The sequence below is a fragment of the Camelus bactrianus genome, chromosome 5 (assembly GCF_048773025.1).
Source record: "Camelus bactrianus isolate YW-2024 breed Bactrian camel chromosome 5, ASM4877302v1, whole genome shotgun sequence".
NCBI classification, from domain to species: domain Eukaryota; kingdom Metazoa; phylum Chordata; class Mammalia; order Artiodactyla; family Camelidae; genus Camelus; species Camelus bactrianus.
The window spans coordinates 49,070,358-49,098,341 of record NC_133543.1 but is presented as its reverse complement, the minus strand read 5'-3'; the positions used below and the strand labels follow the sequence as shown (position 1 = coordinate 49,098,341).

Here is a 27,984-nt window from a genome sequence, read left to right as displayed (position 1 = left end):
ATCTTATGGATGGTCAGAACTCTTAAAATCAAGGTGTCATAGGGGCTACATTCTTTCTGGAGGCTCTAACGAGGAATCTGTTTCCTTGCCTTTTCCAGCTTCTCGAGGCATCGTGCATTCTTTGACTGATAGCCGCTTACTCCATCTTCAGAACTATCTCTGACTCTGACATCCCTGCCTCCCTCTTTATGTGGACCCTTGTGATTACATTGGACTCACTCAGATGATCCAGGATAGTCTCCCCATCAAAGGATTCTTAACTTAATCACATTTGCAAAGTACCTTTTGCCAGGTAAGGCAACATACTGATAGATTCTGAGGGTTGGGATGTGAACATCTTTGGCAGGAAAGAAGGAGGACAGTATTCTGTCTACTTCAGTAGCATTTGGAAACTTGAGTCTAAATTTAATGTGGTCTACGGAAGAGAAGGGAAATAATAGAGATGAAAAAAGAAAAAGACCCTTTGGAAATAGTTTAAATTCCTTCCTTATCACTAAAACCACAATGAAAGAAGTTAGTATAATCCCTATGGGATATTAAATGGGAAATAATTTCTATTAAGGCAGAAGCTGGCCTTTTTTGGAAAGTAATTTTGTTAATCTGAACCATGATATATTTAAACAATTTATCGACATAAATTGCCTTCTCTTTCCCATCATGTGCCTTATCTGTCCTTCTACAGATATGTAAATTGGAAGTAAGAAAAAATTAGAAAAAGAACTTCACATTCAAGACATTTTATAAAAAGTATCGATCAGTTTCATGATTATATTCTAGTCCAAGACCTACCACTTCCTTTGTAAATTATTATGTGTCTAGTTACTGGTATTTTTTCAAGGATATCCTCTACAAATAATTTTTCTTAACACATGCCTCTTATCCATCATTTTGTTGCTTCAGGACCTTAAATCGTGCCACTTGACAGACTGATTCATTGGTTAATCAGTTCTTTCATTCATTAGTTCATTCTACTGATATTTTATTGGTGATTTTTCTAGAGTTTATGCTAGACACTGCATGGGGGTATGTATGACAAGCACAATACATGAGTTTTCACAGCCTTTTCCAGGCTCACTGCCACAGAGAATTATTTTGTTGCTTTAGGGGGAACATAGTGCACTGCTTAGTAATAGACAGTGACTTTCTAGGTTCCGATGGCACTCAAACATTTATCATCCTTGATCTTGACAAATTACTAACTCCTTGGTGCCTCATATCTTTCCTCAATAAAATGAGAATGTGTTTCATTAATTGTTAAGCCTTACATAATGAGTACTTTTGAAGTTTAAATGAGCCAGTCCATGTAAAGTACTGATGTTAACCATTATTTCACAGTCCTCACTTATTTCTATAAGGATTATCTCCTAACCAAAGATCCCCATCTTATCCTTATAGTTAGTACAAGGGAAACCTGGAAAAGAAGAAAGGTTAGTGGGATTTGCTTTGGTTAAAGCACAGGATTTCTCTTGGGAGATGATTAATTTACATTAGACAGAGATGACCAAGAGGTATAAGAAATAAATAGGGAATTGAATAAATAGGGAATTGACTTTTAAGAACTTACCTTAGTGAGATACTGAGACTTTAGAATTTTTAAGAGAAAGTGAATAAATAGGGAATTGACTTTTAAGAGAATATAGTAGAGACTATAATTGCCTTTATTTAGGGTTGCCAGATGATGTTTTTCATTCATTCATTCAACAAATTATCAGTAAGCTAACACAATGTGTCATATCTTGTGCTAGGTTCTTGTAATAGTCATGAAGAAAAAAAGTAGGTTTCTGTCTGCATTTAGTTTTTGTTCAAGGGAGATGATAAACGTTGACTGTATAATCGGACATGCAGATGTTAAATTATTAATGCTGCAATTGCTACAATTGTAAAAGTAGAGAAGTTTGGTATACTCAGGATGGTCAACAAACTTTCCTTGGAATCTGAAAGATGATTAAGTGAAGTAGTATAGCCTTTTCTAGGAACTGAAGGAAGAAGCTTGGCTGAGGTGCATTCAGCGAGGTGGTGCTTGGACAGAAAGGAGACTGAAGGGGTAGAGATATGCCAGGGTCATGAGGGCCTTAATCATGATTTTGATCTTGTCTTTAGGAGAAATGGGTTGATACAATCAGTTTTATATTGCCAAAGGATTTTTATTCAAACAGAGACTGCTTGGAATAGAGGAGGATGTGTGGGTAGACCAGTAGGAGGCTATTGTCTTAGTACTGGTGAGAGCTGATTGTGGCTAGGAATAGGGTAGTGATGTTAAAAATGTGGCTGAGAATATGAATTTATAAGCTGTTTAAAAATGAATCAACAAGTTTCACCAATAATGATGGAATAGGTGTGAGGATCAAGAAGAAAATGCCATGGATGACTCCCAAGTTTCTGGCTTGAATAACTAGTTGAACAAATAGTAGCTGTTTTCTGGACAGACAGGAGGGAACTAGAAATTGTGCTGGTTTATTTTTGACTCATTGAAATATTTATCCTCAAAATGAAAGCAGAGTTTATCTAGAATTAAAATCATCACCCTAGAGATGAGTCAAGAGTACTGCTTAACTGTGAATATATGATATTGAAATTTACTGTTGAAAGGCATACAAGTTGACCAGACTAGAGTTGTGATTTGGAGAAAAAAGTTATTTATCCAAACAGAAGATGTAAAATACTCTGTGCAATGTTTTTGTTTGTTTATTGGTTTTCGTTACACCGAGAAAGCCAGGGAAACTTCTCTGTGAAACTGAAAACTAAACAATATTTTCAACCGAATTTGCATGAAAACCTAATTTCTAAAGCAGTAGGACTTTTCTTGGCTGGAAAGTGATGGTCATTATTAGACATGCCTGAATAAAATTAAAGCCATTGCACTGCCTTGCCGGCCAAGGCTGAAGACTTGGCTGCTGCTATAAAATCTGAAGGTAGTAGGGGTTGTTTTCTATTAGAGACTTAAGAAATTTGTGTGAAAAAGAGGAGAAAATAAATTTATTTAAAATAACAATAAGCTCTTATTACACAAGAGAAATGGAAACTATTGAAGAAACAAAAATGTTGTCAATTGAGTGAAAGGTCTGCAGGGTCAGGCACCAGCAGACAATATTTCAGCAGTGGAAGCCCTCATTACACTAGAGGTAGTACAGTAACGGATTCATATGCAGAATTTATAACAACTCTTTAAACAAGAAGGGTAGAAATACTCTGCCTATGGGTTTAAAGAGAAGAAATTCTACTCCGAGTGACAAGTCAAGGACCCAGTATTTTGGAAGATTGCTACATCTTGAACCAAGATGTAGAGGACTCTTTCTTCAAGAAGAAATCTGTTTTAATTACACAGGTAGCACACATATTGATTACTTGGTAGTCGGTAAAGAATGAAGAGAAAAAAAAAAGAGGATAATTGTAGCAGGATTCCAGGACTAAGGAGAAAGAAGCAGAAAGGGTTAAGGAACTAGACGTCACACAGTAAGTCTCATCTTCTTGAAGAAAGACACTCCAAGTCCCTTATGGGCTGTTTTGCCAGTCCCTGCCCTAGGATCACCAGAGCAAGCCTAAGGCAGACTGAAGAGAACATTACTTCTTTTTTTTCTGATATCGAGGTTGATTACAAGATGGACTACTATGATCACTTAAAGAATCATGCCCTTACATTTCCCAGAATCCTCTTTAAAAATGAATTATTTAATTATAAAGCATGAATGTGCACATTTCAGTATAGTACCTATATGAGTGCTCAGAAAGCCGTAGGAGCAATGTGTTATGAGAACAGAGGAGTGATTCACCCCGTCTGGACAAGTTACAGAAGTTAGCCTCAAGGAATGTTATTAAGACTAGATTTTTATTTTATATTTATTAAAGGTTAATATATATATTACTATAGCACATATGCAAATATATCTGTAGAAGAGTACATATGTAAGTGTATACCTCAACGAATTTTCATAACATAGGTATAGTACAACCATGCAACCAACACACAGATAAAAATATAGAAAACATCAGCACCCAAGAGATTCTCTCTGTGCCCCATTTCTGCCAGCTTCCCCCAAAGAAACCACTATCCTGATTTTTATCACCATAAATTAATTTTGCAGATTGCATTATTTTTTAGAAATAGAATCATAAAGCATGTACTCTTTTGTATATATCTTCCTTAGCTGAATATTATGATTTTGAGATTCATCCAAATTGCTGTATGCAGCAGTAATCTGAATATACTATAATTTATGTATCCATCTCTACTACCTTGAAAGAGTAAAGTATTAATTTAGGGTGGATACAATAAATCAAGGATCCATTGTGTAATCTCTAGGAAATTGATCCCTCCTCTTCCCAAAATAATATCAGAATCTATAGTCAATATAAGGGAAAATAGAAATATTTTAAAATGTGTTTGATTAATTCATAATGGGTCAAGAAAGAAGAAAAAGGAAACAAGAGCAAAAGGGAAAAATGGAAAAAAAGAGTAAGCTGATAAATCTAGATCCAAAAATACCAGTGATAATATTAAAGTTGAAGATTTTCAGTCTGGATGAAAATAGATCTATTTTCTGATTACAATAAACATACTTTAAGTATAAGAAAAGTTGAAAGTAAAAGGATATAAAAGGTTATACTGTGTAATATTAAACAAACAAAAGAATATGTAGTTTTACTAAAGTCAGACAATAATACTTTAAAGCAAGAAGCATCACTGGAAATAAACATGTATTTCACAATGATAAAAGTTGACCATATTGGGGAGTTATCACAATATTGTATCTTTGTATGCCCAAAATATAGCTTTAAAATATAGAGAGCAAATATTAACAAAATTATATGAAAAATATACAAACCCACAATCACAGAAGGACATTTTGCCATACCAGTGCTACGTGAGATTTATGGACTTAAATGCACATTGTGGAAAGAAGAAAGCCTAAACATTACTATTTAAAGAATCCATCTAAAAAAAGCTAGGAAATATCAGCAAATCAAACCAAAATACAAGAGAAGAAAATAAATAATAAAGATAAGATGCACAAACAGTGAAACAGAAAAGAAATTAACAATATAGGACCCAACAAAACCAAATTTAGTTCTTTAAAAAGACTAAGAAAAAAAATTTTTTAAACAAAAGTGATCAAGAAACAAAGGAAATTACCAAATCAAGAATTTTTAAATGGAACATCATTACATATTCCAGAATACAAAGATAAGAGAGAGTATAGCGGACAGCTCTATTACAATAAATTAAACATTTAGATGAAGTGGACAGATTTCTTAAAAATACAATTTTCCAAATTTGGCTTGGGAAGAAATGGAAAATGTAAATAGTTTTATACCTATTTAAGAAATTTTTTTTAACATTTTTTATTGATTTATAATCATTTTACAATGTTGTGTCAAATTCCAGTGTAGAGCACAATTTTTCAATTATACATGAACATACATATATTCATTGTCACATTCCTTTCTCTGTGAGCTACCATAAGATCTTGTAAATATTTCCCTGTACTATACAGTATAATCTTGTTTATCTATTCTACAATTTTGAAATCCCAGTCTATCTCTTCCCACCCCCCACCCCCTTGGCAACCACAAGTCTGTATTCTCTGTCTATGAGTCTATTTCTGTTCTGTATTTATGCTTTGTTTGTTTGTTTGTTTTTAGATTCCACATATGAGCGATCTCACATGGTATTTTTCTTTCTCTTTCTGGCTTACTTCACTTAGAATGACATTCTCCAGGACCTATTTAAGCAATTGAATAAGGCATTAAAGCCATTATTTCACATATGAACATTTCTAGACATATACATAATCTCTTTCAGAAAATAGAAAAACTACTTAAATTCTGGTATGAGGTCAGCATAACCATGGATCCAGTGTTGATAAGGATTTTATAAGAAAGAAGAATCGCATGCTAATGTCTCTCATGATTATAGATGCAAAACCCTACACAAAATATTAGCAAATCAAATCCAATAATATAGTAAAATGATAATATGCAATGGTTACATTGATGAGTCTTCAAGAATGGAAAGCTGGTGGGACGTGAGTAAAGCAGTTTATTCCAGACTCCCTGTTCCAAGTCAGGACTCCTTCTCAGCTGAATTCTGTACCATTTGCCTCTTTTGTGTCTTGATTTTCCCAGCTTCATTTTTTAAAAATATTATCATGTTTCCTTTCCCTTGCCTTTCAAGAAGGCTTCTTATTCTTAAAGTCTGTAATTATACCTACCAACCACGATTCCAAATCTCCCTTTAGCAACACTCAGACAGCGTTGAGTAAATGGTTTTGAGCGTATAACTCTCCCAATTGGAACAACTTCTGTGTTCCCTAACTCAGGCTTCTTGGTGAAGTATATTTCTGTAGGGCTTCCCGTGCTCCCTTCAATGGGAGCTGAACAAACCCCTATACCTATTGAAACTTGCATTAGGACTGAAAGTATGTTATAAACACTGCCCAGCCAGCCAAATTGTCTTAGGTAAGATTACAAAGAATATAGAATCTGAAGTAAAAGCTTATGTGCAGTTTTTTATTGATGATTCCAACACCACAGAAACTGAGGTCTGAGGGACTGCATTCACTGAGAAAGCATAAGCAAATAGCTTTGCTTCAAGTTCTGATTTTTTTTTAAGACGAGAACAGATATGCAAGAGTAAGGCAGCCACAGCTTTCTAACAAGGATGACTTGCAGCTTTGCCTTTCTGAATATTTTCATAGAAGCAGTATGGAACTACTGCATCTCAAATAATACAAACCAGGAGGATGTTAAGAGGGATGTATTCTGGTCCCCTCTGGCCTCTTTTCTGTTCCAGTCAGAGTTTTCCCCAAAGGGAATTAATTCACCTTCACTTCCAGATGTCTCACCTGACTGTTTTGACTCCCATAGGGAAGCCAAATTCCTCCACCGGCTGTGTGGAAGTTTTTTTTTTTTTTTTTTTTTTTTTTTGAGACAGAAGTGGTGGGAGGAGCAAGCATTGCAAAATTCAGCATTAGGTTGGATTTACAGCAACTGTGACCAAAGAATTGGTCTAGGAAACATACATGAGTGTGAGTTCTGTGGTGGCAATCAGTGGTGCCCAATATATTTATATAGCCCACATCTGCCTGTTAAACTAGAAATACATTCCATACTTCCAGGGTTGACTTCTCAATGAATAAAATTATTTGCTGGTTTTCAGTTTGATACTCAGTAACAGATTGTTAGATTGACTCCCTGATTTTTTGCAAATTCCATACTACATTTTTTAAGATCTGGAATACACCTCCCAGCCGAGCACCTTCAAGTTAATATTCCCAAGTAATTTATCATTCAAAAAATAAATCATACATTGAAATTAAGAATATATTAATAAGACCAATGCTAATAGCACAGCTTTATCAAAATGAATAATTCTACCCAAACACATTTTTTGTCTCATATTTTTATAGCACTTCTTAGAGTACACTCACTAGTTGTGTTAACCTATCTTGAGTGTGCTATGCACTTCTCAGGCATTATAAAACTTGATGTGATGACTTAAATTGAAACTAGTTTATATGGTTATAAATAATACTTGCTGTAAAATAAATTTAGAAATACATTTAGAAAAGAGTAAAGTTGGAGAACAGGTGGTTAGAAGCAAGGAATAAAAATTACCAATATACTAATTGGCTTACAAGTTGTTTAACACTTTTCTTTTACATAAAAGTTACAATGAAACAGGAAATTATGTTATTACATAAGAGATGGCTACTTCCATCCTTCCATTCCTCTTAGCATCTCCATTAATTGTGTTTAGAAGATGGATTAGAATTTAACTTGTCACTGATGGCTTTTAGTAAAGCTTGGAAAGTGTTTCTTTTCAATACTCTCCACTCAGCAGTCCCAGTGGGCCTGTGAAAAGCATTATGTTCTTCCAACTCTAGCATGTTATTCTAAGATGTCAATGCCTAGCCAAAGCAGTTACATTAGGAAAAGTGAATGTTTAGAAGCCTTTTTTTTTTTTTTTTGATAAACAGAGCATCCCTAGAAGGGAGCTTGCCTGGTGCTGGGCAATGATGAGTAGAGGCAGCTGATGGTGGATGAAAGGTACTAAGTAAAAAAAGCTAGCTCCTCAACTAACGCAAACCAAATACCTGATGCTCACGTGTACAAAGTAACTCCATTGTTACATTCATGATCCCTACCAAACTGGTATATCCTAGTACTTCAGAATGTCTACACTTGTAATCTGGATTGCAATTAAAATGTTGATCCCTGGACCTCACTCCATATCTACTAGATTTGCAGTAATTACTTTCAGCTATTTTTATGCAAACCAAATTTTGGGGACTATAAATTGGCTTAGAATATAAAGGTTAAAAAGTTATCCTAGGGGTTAAGAACATGGACCCTGGAATAAGTCTACCTGGACTCTACATGTGCTGAGATGATAATCTTACTTCCCTTATGAGCCTTTAGCTCGGCGTATAATATGTGTTGGATGAATACTGGCTGCAATGGCAGTTGTCAAAGGAGAGCTCCAAATTGTCCATGCTTTTGCTCTTTGTGGGCTACTGTTTAATAAATTCATTTCCCCTTTAAGGATACCCTGAATGACATTTCATCTGGATTTCCAACCTGCAGAATTGGGAATATTTTTAATTGAAAAAAATTAGTGTCCTGCATTTTTCTGGATATGGGGGCCTATTTTTTATGGTCTAGTTACTTATCTACAGATAGGAAAGCCTAGAATTACTTAAGTAGAAGCATCATTGTTCAGCTCTGTTGAATGTCAGAGGAACACAGGCTGAATTGCCCCCAAGTAACTGGGACCCAGTAAGCAATTCAGGATTAACTGAAGTTTCAAAACAAGTGAGAATAACTCAGTTGTAAGGAAACTAGGTGAGGAGAGTAAGGAGCCCTAACTAAAAAGAGAATCTGGGCTATTTTCAAGCAAACAAATTATTGAAGAGTACAATATACTACATTATTCACATACTCCATTATGCCTCTGACTTCAATAAATAATTAACCCTCCATAAAATGAATACCTACCATAAGTTTGAGTTTGAACTAAAGAATGTATTGTACATAATGTTCTCAATAAATATTTTAATTATTAGTAATTTTTAACTGATTTGAAGTAAAATAAAGCCATTGTGTTTCAGTTACAATTGTGAGTTCTCAGATAATCACAATACTCTTAGTTTCAAGGTTCCAAGATTCCAAGAATTGCCTAAGTAGTAATATATTTCTTACATTAGCTTCACTCTCTAAATGCATTGTTTTTCTTCCCTGTTCTTGGACTATTGAAAATCATTACCATTGCAGCAAGACTAATTTTTGTGCCATTACAAATACTGACATTTATTCTTAATGACTACAAGAGTGGAAGCCAAAAAGCAATTGCAATCGATTATACACAGAAAGTTCTTTTAGTCACAATTATAGTATTTGTATAAATTTTAAAATTTGCAATTATAGCTGTCTCAAAAGACAAATTCTCAATTATCATGAAAAGACAAAACATAATTTCCTAAAATAAATATTTCTCTAAACAAGACCTGAACTTGCAACTAATTCTGACCCCTCAAAATGTTGTTCTTCCTTCCCAGATTCCAATATAAATGGCCACTTTTTTGCAACTACCCTCCCCCTAAATGTAACAAAAATTCCCTTGCATTCTGAGTTCTTAAAACAAATTATCCTATTAAAATAAAGTTTGAGCACTGATTTCATTTAAATTCCCTATAGTCTGCCTATAATTTCAATGTGGTTCTTTTTTGAAGCTCTTTAGTGCTACTGTTTTTTACTGAAATGATTGTAAAATCTTCCAATGGCCTCCTACCAGCTTACTTATTTCTCTCTTGTCTTTCCTTACCTTTTCCTATGCCTAGGTTAGGGGAGGCTCAGGTATTTAATCAGGAAGAGAATGAGTTTGTTTTTGTTTTCTTTTTTATACGTCAATCCCTATTTCTAAACATGCATGGCCCGTAGAAAGATAAATTCTTTGCTTTTATACCTCATGGCCAAACTCTTGTAGCTACAACCTAACTATCATGGGGTTATTGAAATTGCTGCATTGGTTAAAGCTTAGCCACCAATTCTGACGAGAAGTGTTTTTGATCCTTGCCATATAGATTCAAAACAATTTTTCTTGATCCTCCTTCTATTTGTTTTTAATGCACTTATCACATTACACTGTAAGTCCTATTTATGTATCTGTAGCCTCTATTAGACTGTAATTTTCATAATGGAAAGAAGGGTCTACATTGTGCCTAATACAGTATCTGGAACATGGTTGGTGTTCTACCAATAATAGTATATAAGATTAGCAATGCAAAGCCCCTTTCTGCTTTAAGACAACCAAGATGGAAACTTAAGAAGGAATTAAGAAAGAAAAGGCCTGAGTGGTGGGCAGGACATCTAACACCCTATTATTGACACTCTATTATCTTAAATGTGACTTGTGAAATATATCTTAACTTTTACAATGAAGGAGTTGAACTGGATACTCACTAGAGATTATTGTCTACTCTGAATGTATAATAATATCTTATTTTTGCTGTTCCTTATAGTTAATTTGAACAGAAGGGGCAAAAGGGAAGCTAAATGAATTTGCATCACTGAAAGTGTACATCAATGTATTATTAATGAGGGAAAGAGAAGAGGAAAGGAGCAAAGGAAGAAGGAGAATGAGGTAAAGAGAGCAAATAGAGACTGAAATTTACATTTTAGACAGGAATTATTTCAGATATACCAATTAAATCAACTCAAACATGCAAAGTATAATTATTAATCTCACCAAAATTTCAGCTGAAATGAAAATAAATCTTTCTGAACCAAATTTTGCACAATACAGTATCTCTAAAAAGAAAAGGCTTAAATGAAACAATGGAAATGTACTGTAGAGGGAGGTAGACCATGTAGCAGTTAAGGTTTAATTTGACCACCAGGGGGCAGTAGGGCATTGTCTTATTTAAAATATAATGTGTATAAGGGTAAAACTTAATCTGAAGCATTTTTAATCATTCACATTTATTCAATGCCCACTGTGTGCAGACCCTTGAAAAATATGTTGAAGAAATTCCCTAAGAAATAATGTGCACAGTTCATAGGCATTTAAAGTGGAATAATTACTGGATCCAGCATTTAGTAGTTCTGTTACCTCATTTAAGTCAGTGGTTCCTAATTCAGTTAAAATTGAAATAGCTAATATTTATGATATTTATGTCCCTTACAACAGCAATCTATAATTTCTTTTTTTAATTGAGATATAATTGACAGATAACATTGTATTAGTTTCAGATATACAATAGTGATTCAATACATGTATATATTGTAAAATGTTCACAACAAATCTAGTTAATATCCATCATTCATACAGTTACAAATTATTTTTCTTAATAAAAACTTTTCAGATCTACTGTCTTAGCAACTAAACTATAATTTCTTAAATGGCATTTTACTCCCTTTATGCAAATGCTATCTGAATAAATGCCAATACCTGAGTGCTAATTCTCTTCTCTAGTCTTCAAACTGCTTCAAATCATAAAAAGGAAACTCTTTGCAGTTTTTGTTTTCAGAAAATCATGATTGTTTAAATGTGACAGAGCACAATAAAAATTTTAGAGCTGAAAGTATAATCATTGATATGAGCTATTCTGACATTTTTATTTTTGCAAATGAAGCAACTGAAAAGAAAAATGTCTTCTCAAAGATCGTGTTCGTTTCTAACGCTATTCTGTCCAGTATGGTAGCCACTAGCCGCACATCACTATTTGAATTTAAATCAATTACAAGACCATAAAAACTTGCATTACAGTTTCTCAATTTCACTAGCTATACTTCAAATACTCAATAGCTACATGTGGCTAATGACTACTGTATTAGACAGATATGGAACATTTTCATCACTGCAGAGAGTTCTTTTGGATAGCTCTGGTCTAGAGAAAGAGCTGGAATAAAACCAGGTCTCTTGAGATGATGTGTCAGAGAAATCGAACTAGAAAAGTGTGGCATCAGCAAACACAAAGAAAAAGATAGTTTCAAGAAGGAAATAATAATACAATAGAGGTATTAGGCAGATGGAAAATGAAAAGAGTCCATTGATTCTGACATTTAGCAAATCTTTTTTCATAAAATTATTCAGTGCCTGCTCACTTTCCAATATCCCAACATAACATCATAATTTTCCAGAGAGGGTAAACAATTGTTAACAAAATGAAATTACTGAATTATGACATGGTAATACATAATGTCAGTTAATCAACATTGAAACATGTCCAGTTTTAATTTTTGTGGTGTAAGTTTTGCAAAATACTTGTGAAAATATAAACTGAAGGTAAGATAAACAAATATGGCAATTTATAGAGACCAAAACCACAACCTGTGTGCCCTTTGCAAGGTATTTTATTCACATAAAATGCTCTTCTTAGTGACCCTGGCAAGAGCATTTCAGTGGGAGAGAAAAAGCCTAAAGCCAAATTCCAGAGTAGAATGAAAGAATGAATGGGGAGGAAGCAACAACATCAGGTATAAGCTGTTCTTTTAAGGTGGCGGAGAAAAGAAAGAATGGTAGCCTTCAGAAGACCAGGAGTTTGTTTCACTGCACTGTCTACTGTAAGATTAATAAATGGACTTTAGACTGGTTCATGAATCTTATGAAACTAAGTGCAAAACTTTCTAGTTTTGTGCATTTGTGCCTTTTCCTGTAGCATGTCTATAGGTTAGTCTAACAAAAGAATTTGAAGATAAAGGGAGAAAATTGATTGAGCAAGGTCCCAGAGGAGGAAGGTAAGAAAAGAAATCAGAAAGAGAGGGGCGAAGTAAATCTTAGGAAAGAGTTAAAAAGCCTGAGTCTGGGTCATCATAGGGAAGAAAGGCTGTATATGCAGAGAAAAGCAGTCATGAATAATCAAACTGAGACTCCTGCAAAACTGTTTACAGAGCTTTAAATTTCTTCTTGGTTTCACCCAGTACTTCTCCAAATATTTTTGCCAAATATAGCCTCTACATAGAAAAATGTTTCTGTTAAGCAATATATTATATTTTGTGGAAACTATCTAAAAACACTAATTATAAATTAATTTATCAGCAAATACTAATTAAGCATTTACTACAAGCTGATTACACTTAGTACTATGTTTTACTATTCTTACATGTGTTTACTTGTATCAAGACCAGAACTATGCAAAGAAAGACCCAGTGCAGTATAATTTTAATAATTTTGTACATTTTCTACTCATCATGCATAATTTATTTTCTGCCTTTCTCTGGTGTGTCCAAAATCCTCATTATACTTTATATTAAGTAGTCATATTTCCTAGGAAGCCTGTCTAATTACAATGTGGTACTATTTCCTTTAACCTCTCTATATTTATTTTACTGTAAAGTAGATGTTTGGAAATTGTGTTGTTTTTCTGTTATTGTTCTGATTGTTCCTTAATAATCTGTAATAAAAAGTCTAATAACAATAAAATATAATATTTATTAGGTAATTATTATAAGTCAATGAGACTTATATACATTGCATCATTTAATCATCCCAATGACTTTAGACATTAGTACATTATTATTATCTTGTTTTATAGGTAACATGTACAACAATTCTTCAATCTCCAAAGTTTATACTGAAGCTCAGTGGTAAGAATAATATATTCACTGATTCCTGAGAAAAAGATGTAAGTTAAACAAATAGTGACACAGGTAATATCTTAATTACAATAAGTAATATGAAAGCCCATAGCTGGGGTAATTAACTTGGTTTGGTAGGAGGCAGCAAAGGGTTTCCTAAGGATTTTTAAAATGAAGGATAAACAGTTGAAGGGAAAATAAAGCAAGAGGCAAAATGGCTTGGCATACTGTTGGAGAAGAAGCTGACTCAGAAAGAAACAATAGTTAATTCTTTTTTGTATAGTGTGGTAAAGGAAAAAAAACCCCTGATTTCTCTGCCATTTACAGACATTTCAGAATGCTGGGTTTAGATGACATAGCTGTTGACCTTAGCTGATGTTTGTTGTGCATCAGAAGAGATGGTGTTGGCAAAACAGACCCCTCCTGTACTATCGGTTCACTCAGGATTTGTTCCCTCCATCAGCTGTAATGTTGGGAGTATGGGGGGTGGGGGTCCTGAAGGACAAGTACATTCTGTTTCTGGAATAGATGCAATTACTTCTGGGGGAGAGTTGCTAGCAGAGGGGTTATGACTTGAAGAAAAAGGCACAACTTAAGAGTTGTGAGTTTAAGTTTTATTCAGGGACCTTAGTGAAGACTATAGCCCGCAAGAGAGCTGCTCAGTAGCTCTAAGGAAATTGCTTCCAAGACGTAGGGGAAAAGCCAGTTGGTATGTGGATCTTGGCTGGGGAATACATGCAGTCAAGCATACATCGTGGTAAAAGATTACTGTTAGTCACAAAGAACAGGTATCTCAAGTTAATCATTTTAGTGTTTTCCAGTTTATAGAAAGAGGCAAGAATCTGGGTTCATTTAAACTCTTCCTGAGATATACATTTAATTATCTATGAGAAGCATGTTTATCCAAAGCACAGAGGGCCTCATCCTGTTTTAATCCTGAACTCCTCTTGGGGTGCACTGTTAGTCAGAGACAGTGGCTAACAACTAAATCCTTACAGAACTGGGTGGTTAGCAACACTCTGTTTTCCTTTGTTTACAAGGGGTCACAAGATGGAGTCTGTAGGCAGGCTTCCTTGAATGTGGGAGTGGAGTTTGGACATATGTGGCTATAAATGCAATATTCACTTATAAGAGAAGAGTGCTTTTAAGATTTGGTGGCTTTGTGGAAATTCCTCTCATTTCTGGTGAGGTGAAAAGATGGGGATGCCATCTCTTTGAAGCGTCATCTCTTAAAAATTATTTTGTGAAATCCTCACTTCAAATCTGTTTTTTCTTCTGTGGGGTGAAGAGATAAAGCAGCCCTCAGGGGGAGAGGTGGGATGTTGTTTACATCTTCATGCTGGTGTGGTAACTTCCTGGGAAGTCATGTATTAACTTTATTTTCAATTAATTTTATGTTTTACTAAAGTAAAAAACATAGGCTAAGAAGTTAAATAGTCCTAAAAGGCATATATCAAACCCTCTCATCTTCTTGACTTTAGGCAGGCAACCCTTTGAGTCATTTTAGCTCTTCTATCTTTAATCTTCTACCAAATTTACAAATAATTTGTGGATACTGCTCTTTTTTGATTCATCAATTTTAGATACTATCTATCACATTTCTACTATGGAAATTAGCATTTTTCCTTTCTTTCACCCCTACCCATGCCAACGTTGCTGTATAACACAGATTAAACCCACAATGTTGCTTTTATAATTCTGCTAGATCAAGGAGAGTACCATAATCATATTTTCTTACATACATGTGTTTTTGTCTTTTCTAGGGCTAACATTTAAATAACTTTTAAACTTTCTTATTTTTTAAACTTTTGACTAAGTAGTCTCACACTCTTTAACATTTCTCTAAAATACCACCTGCACCTCCACCTTCAGCCTGGACTGGGTGCCCTCGGGGCCTGCAATGCCTCCCTCATCCTGTCACATTCATTCTCTTCATGAGGAAATGCTTCTTTGCATTTTGAAACCCTGTTTATTAGATCCCAAGAACATTTTTTATATTGTTCCCTCCTTGGTTAAGTCACATTTTTCAGTAACTTCTTAAGTAAGAATGCACAGATAGAAAAGAACATGGAAAATAAAGTTTTGAGAACTCTTGTGTTTGAAAATTATTTGTATCCTTCTCTTACATTGACTGATGGTTTAGCTGTGTGTAAAATACTAGATTGGTAATAATTTTTTTCTAGATATTTGAACTTACTACCCCGTTGCCTTTGGATCCCAATGCAGCAACTAATAAATACTATATCATTTATAGCCAAATCCTTTATTGTTGTGGTTTTAATCTACAGTTTTTATTAGAATGTCACTAATTTTCCCACCAATGTCATATGTCTGGATCAGGATCCTATCTAAAATTCCTCATTATATGTACTTGTCATGCCTCCTTGGTTTCTGTAATTTATGACAGTCCTTTGGTCTTTCTTTGCCTTTAATGACTTTGACATCTTTGAAGAGTATGAGCCAGTTACTTTGTAGACTCTCACTCCATTTGAGTTTCCCATGTGTGTTCTCCAGATTAAATTGAGTTTATGATAATTTGGAAAAATACTGCATGTCTTATTATTGGTGATGTTAATTTTGATCATTCCATTATGTTGGCCTCTTGTCAGGATACTCCACTATAAAGTTGCTATTTTTTTCCCTTGTAATTGAAGCCTATTTTGTGACTAGATTCTTTGAAACTATAGAATATCCTGTTTCTCATTATACTTCCATCTTCATAATACTTTATTTCTTTACAGCAGTTTTAGATTTACAAAAAAAATTTTTGAGAAGATAATACAGAGAGTCCCATATACCATCCCCCAACACACACAGTTTCCCCTACTATTTACATCTTATATTAGTGTGGTACATTTGTTAACAATTAATGAACAAATATTGATACATAATTATTAAGTAAAGCCATAGTTAATTCAAATTTCTTTAGTTTTTAAACCAATGTCCTTTGTTCTGTTCCAGGATCCCATCCAGCTTACCATATTTACATATGGTTATCATATCCTTAGGCTCCTTTTGGATATGACAGTTTCTTAGACTTTTCCTTGTTTTGATGCCCTTAACAGTTTTTAGGAAAACTAGTCAGGTATATTGTAGGTTGTTGCTCTATCAGAATTTGTCTGATGTTTTTCCCCTAGTCTGGGGATATACGTTTTGGGAGGAAGATCACGGAGGTAAAGTGCTGTTTTCATCAGGTCATTTCAAGAGCACATACTATCAACGTGATTTATGACTGTTGATGTTGACCTTGATCATCTGGCTGAGGTAGGTTTCCGCACTGCAAAGTTACTCTTTTTCCCATACTGTACCCTTTGGAAGGAAGTATCTATGTATAACCCACACTTAAGAGGTGAGGAGTTATGCTCCCTCTCCTTTAGTGTGGAGAATCTACATAAATTATTCAGAATTCTTCTGCATGGGAGATTTGTCTCTTCTCCCACATTTATTAATTTATTCAATCATTTATTTATATCAGTATGGACTCATGGATATTTTATACTTTGGGTTATAATTCAACTCTGCTTTATTTCTTTTGTTGCTCGAATCGTTCCAGCTTTGGACATTAGTAGCTCTTTCAGTTGGCTCCCACGTCCCCTTTGTTTTGACATACCCCCATTAATGTGAAGTTTTCTTGAGCACTTTCTTACTTTCTGGTGCTGCAATGCTCCAGACTCATCTTATATAATTCCTGCCCAGTCCTAGAATCAGCCATCTCATAGGAATTCTGGTTGATTTTATTGGAGAATTTTTTTGGAGAATAATATTGGGGCAATGGGTATATAACTCATTTTTTTTTTTTTTTGGTCTGGGGCCTTTAAAATCTTATCTATATTTTAAAATTCTCATATTTCATTATGATTTTCTTTGTTCAGGAAATTTTTTATTTAAACTGATTGGGCCCTCTGTGGGCCTATTTACTTGGGAGACATGGGTTCTTCAATTCTGAGAAATTTTCTTGTATTTGATTTGATAATTTACTCTCACTTGTTCTATTCTCTCTTTCTGGATTTCCTGCCAGTTGAAGGTTGAAACTTTGGAATGTACTCTCTGATTTTATGTTTAAAATCCTGTTGTCTATGTCTTTGTACATTCTTGGTGATTTCCACAATTTTATTATTCAAATACTTCCATCATTATCTTCCTCCTCCTCATCATAATGTTTCGTAGATTAAGATTCCAAGAACTCTTTCATATACTGTTCCTTTAAAATAGGACATTCTATCCTTGGTCCTTGGGTATGTTGATATTATTTCTTGCATTAATTATATTTTCTTGGAATTTTCTTCTGGGCCTTGCTCTGACTCTACCTCCACAGAGTTACTCTGTTCAATACATTTGGTTCAGTTCCTCTCTGCTATGCTGAAGCCATTTCTCAAATGTCCAGTAATTCTCATTTAGTGATCACTAAGTAACCAGTTGGATATGTTTGAAGGTTGGGGAAGTAAATCTTGTGGACTACAAGATTTTATTCTAGAATGATCCAGCAATCAGTTAAATTTTTTGTTGAAGACATGAAAATATCAGTATCAATGAGTCTATCCCATGGGATAAGTCAGATTTTCCCAGAGGAAGATCCTAGAATCTCCCTGCTGAAATGTAAAATGTGACTCAGAATTCTGAGTGCTGATTAAGGAGAGAGTCTCATCATTTAGAATGCAAACTTGTATTCGGGTTATTCTTTTCAGTCCAGCACCTCTCTTTATTCTCCTCTGTGTTACATATTTCAGATTTCAATTCTCTACAATCCAAATTTTTCACAATCCTCCTACCATGAGTTGAGGAATAAGGCAGTTAGCAGGGTGAGCTAGAGTTGGACCTCTGGTGGCCTACAGATTTTCAAACAACTTCCTATTTTCAGCAGCCAAACTTGCCTATTTGCAAGATAATCAGGTCGCTTTAATGTCTTAGATCTTCTAGCTTTCTGCAGAGATGATTAGCTTGAGTCTCATCAATATCACTCTTAATAGGCAAGAAACCTAATGTGTTTGAGGAAACAAACTAGAATCTAATATTGTCATTGTTCAGTTGGTTGTTCTTCAATCAGAATTTCTTGCCTGATAATTCTAATTTAGGTGGGGAGAGGTGTTTGTTGATACATTTAGTTATGATTCTGTAAGTTCTTAAATCTTTAGTAGTCACACAATTTTTTCTAATTTGCTGTGTAGTGAGGGCATCCAGTCTAGTTAGAATGTGGCAGAAGTTACTAGTCATCTCCCAATATTTATTCTTACTTTTCTCTACCTTAGTAGAAACCTCAACTTTGGCTCCCTGAATAGACATCAGAATGAACATGACATTCCTCAGTCTTCCTTGCAGATAGTTGTGTCTATAGAGTTAAGTCCTGGCCAATGTGATATGAACTCAAGAATGTATAAAATAAAACTTCTGATTGTAACCTTTAGTGAAATGGGCATAAATTCCATTTTCTCTATTCCTTTTTCCTACTTTCTGGAATACAAATGTGTATGTGAGCCATCCTGATCATGCAAACAAGTATAATAATATAGTAGAGATAGATCAACAAAATTGAAAGAACCTTGATTCAGTGATATTTTGTAGCCTTGAACTGCTAATACTTGGATTATTAGGTTTGAGAGAAATACATTTCTGTCATATTTAAGTCACAGTTATTTTAAGTTTGTGTTACAGCAGTCAAATCTGATTTTTATATATGATGTTCACATACTCAACTATTTCACATACGAGCACATAAATTATAATGGAATATCCAGATAAATGGCACAGAAACTGCGATTTTTTAACTATCTTTGTTTTCTATTTTATTATTTTTCTTGAAAATATTCTGGACTTCTGCCAAGACTGGTTAGAAATTACTTGATAGAACTGCAAAATGGAATGCATTGTGATCAAAAACATTTTGAACACAAACTCCAGTGTGTCTGTGATTTGTCTAATCTGGTTCTTAGTACCATAGCAAATTATGAAGTAAACAGAGGCACAAAATGATCCACCTTAGACTATGTGAGTGTCTTTTCCAAATTAAATGTTTGACATATTTTTCTCTGCTAATTTCTAATGTTTAATTTGGCTTTTTACTGATATTCTTTATTGACTATGCCTATCTTTGCGAGATTTTTAGAAAGAATCAAACTGGGGCATTGTGTTCAAATGCATATATCCCAGAGGATCTGAGAAACTGGAACCAATTTAGAAATTTATCAACTGAAAATTAGATCTCTAAAAGGATTTTTTTTTTCTACTTTTTTGTAAAGAACCCCAATTGACTGTTACCATCTATGGTCTGTTCTTTCATTTCTGAGAATCCTTGAGAATCAAGACATTTATTTTGTTCCTCTGCAGCTATTACACCTTTTTACAGTTTTATTGTTCAAATTCTTGTAGTTCTGGAACTTGAGACAGAACTGAAGACTGTGGCAAGGTTTTCTTGGAACAGTCCTAAGGAATTCAAACATATAAATAGTCAAAATCAGAGGTAGAATACTATACAAATAAAATTAATGATCAGGAACTGATTCTGGCTTTGCAACTCTGTCTTGATGCAGGTAAGTGAGGATAATAAAAAAAACTGACAAGAAAGTATTATAGATGGAATGTTTGTGTCCCCCTCCAAAGAAATTCATATGTTGATGTGATGTATTAGGAGACAGGGTCTTTGGGAAGTGATTAGGGTGGATCCCTGGTGATGGATTTAGTTCCTTTATAAGAATCACTAGAGAGCATTTCTCCTGTCTCAGCTCTTCACCACGTGTGGATACATGGAGAAACCTGCAGTCGGCCACCCAGAAGACGGCTTTCACCAGAATCTGAGTGTGCCGGCACCCTGATCTCAGACTCCTAGCCTCCAAAATCGTAAGAAATTATTTTCTGTTATTTATAAATTACCAAGTTTGTGATATTTTGTTATTGCAGCCCTGACTGAGACAAAAAGGATCATAGCTATTTGTCTGTGATATTACACGACATGTGAAAGTTAACTAGCATTTGCTAAAAATATATAAAATCTTAAGAATCATAAAGTTCGAGTGATTCATCGATGTGTTTCTACAATATGGTTATTTTATACTCATCCTTAAAAATATCTAGGCTTGGATTTTTACAGCAATCCCAAACCAATGCCTCTCCCTTACTAGACTAGAATAAGTGTAGAGAAGGTTTTTGTTTGTTTGTTTTTCTGTTTGTTTTGTTTTAATGCTGAGTGCTTTATCTCTCTGAGTGCCCTGGCATTCCCCATAGACAAAACTGGGCTTTTCTTATTTTTACCACTTCTTTTCAGTCATGTCTGTGCTTTGTGTCAAGAGCCTGCAGCCAGGGGAAATTTTCACACCTGTATATTACAGACACATTAAAGTATATAAGTTATCAGAGAGTAAGCAGAATGAAAGCACATCAACAAACAATTTTCATATTCTTCATATTACATGTGCCCTATGATCTATTTCTGTGGTGAATCACCACATTCTTCTAAGAAGCACACAGTGCACTGTGGGTACACTTGGTGTTCATTCCTTTAACAAGTTTACTGGGTACCCACTACTTTACCACCTCTGTTCTAAACACTATCTTAGGGAATAAACAAGCCCCCTTTGTCATGCAGCATGCATTCTGGTGGGACTAGACCAAAAATAAATAAGCAACTGATATTTAACATGTCAGATAAATATTATAGAAAAAAAGGCAGTTGCTGTCTATGACAAGGTTCAAAGTGTGAGTGCAGGAATTAATAGCTGATGTAAAGTGGAGAAAAATCATCTATTAGGGAGGAAATTAGAAGCTAGGCTATTGGAAGTGTCATCCAAATGGTTGTTGGCATCCAAATGGATAAGAAAGTTGTTAAGAGTAATAGTAATAAAGTCCAGATGGAAGGGAAGACAATCAAACACAAAATAAATCCTTCGTAAATAAGAATATTTATAAAGTCAAAAGATGAATGCTGGTCCAGAAGAAGAAAAGGATGACACAGCTAGCAGACATACCTTCAAAGAAAGAGTTTTGATTTCTTTGTATTTGGGGAGAATTGTTTAAAGTTTTATCAAAAGTGGTTGTGGTGATGCAGAGTGAGAATCAAAACACCTGGCCCATTTACACTCCAGACACGGACATTTTTGAAGTTAGAATAAACAGCCTCCACGATCAGGACACAAGGGAAATAATTCCCCCAGGGGCTCATCTGGTTCAACTGTAGTGTGATAGAAGAGGTTTCTCTTGATGAGGTAGGGCATGCAGTCTAACACTTCAGTCTTCTGAATATGTATACCTAGGAGACACAGCTTAGAGCATAAGATTATAAGGTTCTTAAGGCAGAAGTGTGGAAAACAAACAGCAACTGACCCCTCCCACCAACACACTTCCCCCTGCCAAGCAACCCAAACGGGTCTCATCAGCTCAGTATTGGGAGCATAATCATTGCCCAAATTTGTCAAGTTAACTTAGTAATATTATCTAATAGTAGGGACAAAATATTTGCTCCAGAAAAACAACAGCAAAAAATGGTTGTCCAACTAAGAAGATAAATCCTTGGTTTCCATTCTGTTTGCCTCTTGTTCTATTATTGGTCTGCACAACATCTTGGGGTGAGTTTCCTGTTACAGCTGCACACTATACAAAGCAGTACTTCTCTTTGTGTCAGAGTTCTTGCTTGAGCTTTAAAATATTTGATGTTTTTATGTTTAAGTTTATATTATGATATTTACATTATGTTTGAATGTACAGAAGGAGTCATAGACCTTTACTGGATGTGAAGAGATGCATAAGTTGGATTGCTCCAAGAAAAGTTCTGTGCACTAGAAAATGCACTTGTATTGTCAAAGTGTGGGGAAGAGAAGCTGGTAGTTCGCACATTGTCTATTGAAAATAAATCAAATGGAAGTTTGACTCTACAAAATAATGATTATTAAGTTTTAGGTGTGATAATTGTATTGGGTTATGTTTCTTAGAAGTCCTTAAACATTCAGAGATATATGTTGATGTATTTTTGGATAAGATGATATGCTATCTGGACTACCTTTAAATTAGTCCAAGGTGAAAGGGTCAGTATAGATAAAACAAAATTGGCTACATGTTGACAAGAGTTGAGGCTGAGTGATGAGTACACAGGAGTTTATTACACTTCTTTTGTATTTTTGCGTATATTTAAAATCTTTATAACAAATGTATAATTTAAACAAAGTACATGTAACAAGGCCTTTTCTGTGAATCATGAAACATGCTGTTTCTCACATGGTTTGCACAGAACTGATGTTAAGTTAGCTTCCCTTTACTCTTCTATCCAATGCCTTGGAACATAAAATTTGAGCCTGTTGTAAATATACATGAGGTCCTTTCCCTTTTCCTCATTTTTATTATCTTTCCAAAGTGTGTTTGTAGGGTTTTTTGTTTTTTTTTTTTAAGGAAACTACACCATTTTTGAACAAGGTTGGGTTATAAAATGAATGTTCTATGATGTAGCAAAATTTTCCAAACTCCCTTTGGGAAAGAAGCTCCAACACTTCCCTTCTTCACCCCCAAACTACACTATTGTGCCCTAGTTTTCCAAGATATGCATAATTGTTCCTCTGTCCTTGGGTCTCAATTCACCAGAGTGGGAAAGAAATCTAGATTGAGAAGGTTTTAGGAGTTCCAACCCACTCTTTCCTGAACAGCTGCACACCTACACATACCTACACACACCCACACACACTTACACACCCACACCCCCCCACACACCCACACCCCCCCTACAACAATGTCCAGAGTTGAGTGATGCAGGCTGACAATTGTCCCTGACAGGCTCCACGGGGGTAGCTAGGCAAGGAGAGAGAGCCCGTACCCGAGGTAAAGCCTTGAGTTTGCTAGCTTCCTCTCGTCTTCTCTCCCTCCTGTTCCCCCATTCACGTCTCTTCCCCCACCCCCATTTGCATCCCTGCTCTAGTATTCTCCATTCCTTCTTGCCCTCCAGCCCTCTCCAGCTCCCCGCCCCGCCACATCCCGCTCCTCTCGCCCCGCCCTTCCCTGGCAGCTGGTGGAGGAGACACCGCAGCTGCTGCTGTTCCAGCCGCAGCAGCCGCTGCTGCTGGTCTCTGTCAGCATCACCCCGCCCACTCCCGGTCTGGAGGCTGAAGTCTTGCACAGGCCTGGGGATGAGGGCGGGGGAGAGGGTGGCGTGGCTTGGAGAGAGCAGGGAGGAGTGGGAAGGACACAAAAACAGTTTCGAGGCGGCGGGCGCGGCTCAACTGCGCATCTGGGCAGGAGGGGTCCTTGGGTCAGCGACTGGGCAGCCGCCCCAGAGACTCTTTCTAGCCAGCAATTCAGTGGGGCCCGTTTACTGCTGAGCTATCCGTGGCCTGAGTAGCATCAGCTGGTGAGGGCAGACGCCAGCCTAGCAACACCTCCTAAGCAACCAGAGCTCAGGAAACCAGAGGGATCCTGGAAGAAGGAGAAGCCCAGGAGGACAAAGGGGCTCCAAAGAGCCCAGATTCTCAGGTTTCCCTTAGATGCTGGTGGAGACCCGTCACATGGTAGCAAGTAAGTGCCTTTTTCTTGCTGAGTGCCCAGTCCCAGGACGGTGATAGCCGCCATCTGCTGCCAGCCTTTCCCACCCACCTCACCTGCCCCACCCCTTACACACCCCTGGGTCCCCAGCAGGAGATTAAGATTCTGGACTCAAATTAAGAGAGCTACTTCAAGAGCAGCAGTGGTCCGTGGATGTTTGCTCTGCACTGTATGTATGTGTGGTCAGTTTTCTCATCCGACCAGGTAAGCTTCTGAAACCAAGATGATCTCTTAGTGTAAAATTTCTAGAAACCTTGTATGGCAGTGACTTTTAGGTTACATGACACAATGATAGAACAGAAGGAATAAAAGCTTACGCAGGATGGAGTATACTTCTTTTAAGAAGTATTATCTCTTACTCCAAGTAACTTAGTGATTTTGAGATTGGTGCTATTTATGTAAGAATCAACAGTATAAGATTAGAGGCGCAGATGTGATGGGAAATACCATGCCCAGTTTTAACGGCTGGGCATTTTGGTATTGTTTGGATCAACAGGTTTTTTTTTTTTCATTGTTTAGCTTTGTAATATGCATACCTTCTGAAGGTTTTCTTTTAGAAGTGACGATGTGGTCATTGTGACTCTGGTTATATATTGCTTTCAATACGTAAGATAACAGTCTAAGGAGGAGAAATGATGAATACATGAGGAATGACACACTGATGGGCTCCTTTCATTAATGGAAATGATGGAGTCAAGTTTGGATGTTGGCTAGAAAAATCTCTCGAAATGCGGAGCAGTTTGGATGGTGCTTTTTGTGGATATTTTTCTTCCTGGCTATCATTCAGGAAAGTAGTTTATAGCAAAATAGAAGGAAGCTGGGCCCTGTCATAAAGAGTCCTGAGCACCATACCTGCTATGACCAGCCCTAATTAGTTTCTATAATCCAGCCTCTAGTTTTACACATAAAGAAGATAAGGCTCATGGGGAATAATTTGATGAGGTTACCTGGCTAATTAGTGATGTACTGGAAGTCCAGTGAAGAAGACTTTGAATTTAAAATGATAAAACTTGATTTCCATTTTTGTGTAATTGAAATTATTTAACTTTTGATTAAGCTTTATTTTTCTTATTTGTAAATGACGCATCAAAAATTTACATATCCTAATAAGGACGAAACAACAGAGATTACACGAAGGGTTTTGTGAAGGGTAATAACATGTGTAACTGTTGCTTGTATAAGAAATTGTTCTGTTTTTTTATCCACTTCACTCTTTAGCTCTCATGTAAAGTCCAGTTCAATGTAAGAGTAAAAGGGGCTTTGACAGGCCTCACTAGAATGCTCTAGAGGAAGTGATATTCAAAACCAGGTCATGATCTTTTGCCACCGGTACAGTTTAAAGTATATTCTAACCTGTGAACCTCCAGCCTCAAAAAATGTGTATGCTTTGACTGACAATTCATATTTAAACTCTTTTGAATATTCTCAAAATATGCTTTAACATCTTTCTCTTTTTAGTTTTAAATTTTGTTTTAGGTATGTGGTCTTTCTTTGCATGAAACAATCAGGTATATTGAATATTGCTGAATTTATTTGATCCACTAATTAAGATAGGAGAAATCAAAGTCTGGCATAAATGTGCTACTGTTGACTACTGGGATTTATTAAAATTCTGCCATCAGAGGAGAGGTACTATGAGCTCCTTTTTTTTTTTTTTTTTAAACCATCAATGGGTTTAAAACAAAAAGAAAAAAACCCTGAAACTGGATGTAGGTTCAGGAAAAAGGACCAACAGATTCCAGATAGCATGGACAGATCCCTGGACCTAATGTGTGTCAGTTTCCACTGGAGAGGGGGACGCAGAGCTAAGCATCTATGAATCAGGAATTCTGTCTCATAGCCTCCTGTGGGAGAGGCTCTGAGGGGGCAGTTGATATACACTCCCACGACTTTTGCCCAGGTAGGATGAATACAGACCTAAAGCACACTGGAAATGGAAACAACAGTACTTTGTTCAATTCTCTACTTAGAGAAGAAGTATCCTAACATGCCCCCGCCCTAGATCTCATTACTCAGGCTCTGCAACGCAACTGGGGTCCTCAGAGCTGACCCGCAGCCATATGTCTACCACCAGAGACTCTTGAAAACTTGTGGTGGGGAAATTTGCATAAAATGGACATTCTTGATTCCTGGGAGTCTGGTCCTATTATTTCCTCTCACCTGTATCACGATTGGTCTATTACGAGAGGACATCTGTAAACTATGCCCAACTTGACTAGCTATCAGCAATGGACAGTCACCCACCATTGTATGACACTAACTTGTACGGACAGATCTCATTCTTCCCTGAGCTGTCCCCTTCCCTGCTAGTAGTGTGAGCTAATCAAGGCCATGCAGGCAAGGTCTCACCTCTGCAACACTGAAAAAGGGAAGCTTTAAGACAAGAGTTTTCGTCTGAGGGCTTCTAGGGATGTTTTTCAGCTGATGTGTATCTTTTCACCCAGCTGGGATCATGATTTCTATGCTCATTCATTGCTATTTATAAGCCAGTTTTATTCTAGTTGCACTCCAAGCTAATGGGGGAACCCCCATTTATCTGGCAAACAGATATCCCTGCTGTATACACAGCATTTCTGACTGGATTGACTCAGCTGGTTGCTGACTGAGGAGAACCAGCCCTGTGGAGAGTTTTGGTTGTGGTGGCAGCCAGGTGCTGGACTGACTGTACCAGAATCAAACAGGAGGCTGACAAAAATGCTGAAGCCAGGGCCCTGCCCAGGGAAATTCCGATTTTAAAAGTCTGAAATTAGGCCAGAGCACTTGGTTTTAACCTAGAACATCAAAAGATGCTGATTTGGGGGCCATGGTCCCCGGTTGAATATATGATGTTGAGTGGAATATTCCTTCCCTTCTGCTTTAAATTCCAGAGTGAGGTTCCACATTCATGAACCTCTCATTCTCTAAGTTCTCCCAGAGGCTGCATGGTCTTAGCACCTTGCAGGCTATAACTTTGGCTCTGGTCTGTATCTGGTCTCACCCTTAAATGTTTCCAGGCTCCTCTCTAGTTGCTCTCTAACTTGAGAAGAGGTCGCTGTCTATGTGTTTGGTTCTACATTTGAAAAGCTAGAGTAGTTGGGGGGGGGGTGTAGATCCTGGAAAAGCAGACCAACTGTTTCAGAGTGATCAGGAGCAGAGGTCAACAGCCAGTTCTGGGAGGTCTCCAGGGTTCCAGTGAATGTGCCAGTTCTGGAACTTTTTTTTTTAATTGTGTATTCCACAGATTCAGTGGCATCTAAAACCATAGGCCAGAAGGTCTCAGGATTACTGATGACTATAGAAAATACATGCATTACATGCATAACAAGCTGTCTTTTGTGTTATTCTAGCCCAGGCAAGAATAGATTCCTTCCTCTTGAGCTCTTAAATGGCCTTTGGCCAGATTCTTCTGGTCAGGGGTCTGACTGACTACAGTTACTAGAACAGTTAGTTCTCAAAAGCTTCTGGCCTTTCCCCAGCATGCTTGTTTTGGTGGGCTGGACAGGCACAGCTTGGAAGTTATTATCATATCCATAGAAACAAGGGACCCTGCTAATGAACCATGAGGTTGCCATAGAGAAGCTCAAGTGGGCATAGTTAAAACCCAGGCAGCTTTTCTTCATGTTCCCGGAACCCTTCTCTGCAACCACTGACAGTCATAATGGTTCACCCTGATGAGGCTCCATTTCTTAGTGTTCTGCATCCCCTCAAAGCATTTAGACATCCACTAACCTTTCCTTGGGCTCATTCTTGTAAATGAATTTGAAAAGAGACCAGCAGGTGTGAAGACTCTTATCCAGATTTCTTCTCCTCAGTGTAAGTCATACCAGTCTGAATGGATGGTCAACACTTGCAAAGACCTCAGCTCCTGACTGTTTTAATGAAATATCACCAGAATCCAAGTTTACCAGATTTGAGGAGAGT

At 36.4% G+C, this 27,984-nt stretch overlaps 1 protein-coding gene and 1 pseudogene across 3 annotated transcripts in view; both read left to right on the top strand.

Annotated features, from left to right (window-relative positions):
* Positions 1-23,884, top strand: part of LOC105082006 (DNA primase small subunit-like) — a 36,353-nt pseudogene extending 12,469 nt beyond the window's left edge.
* Positions 23,690-27,984, top strand: part of SCN7A (sodium voltage-gated channel alpha subunit 7) — a 70,777-nt gene continuing 66,482 nt past the window's right edge. The window contains exon 1 of one of the 3 annotated variants that reach the window (XM_045507624.2): positions 23,690-24,057. In XM_045507624.2, coding sequence (XP_045363580.2) covers positions 24,027-24,057 — 31 coding nt within the window. In that variant the 5' untranslated portion in view covers positions 23,690-24,026. Of the gene's footprint in view, positions 24,058-24,183; positions 24,289-27,984 lie in introns of those variants that run through there. The other 2 variants (XM_074363829.1, XM_045507625.2) reach the window with 2 other exon arrangements.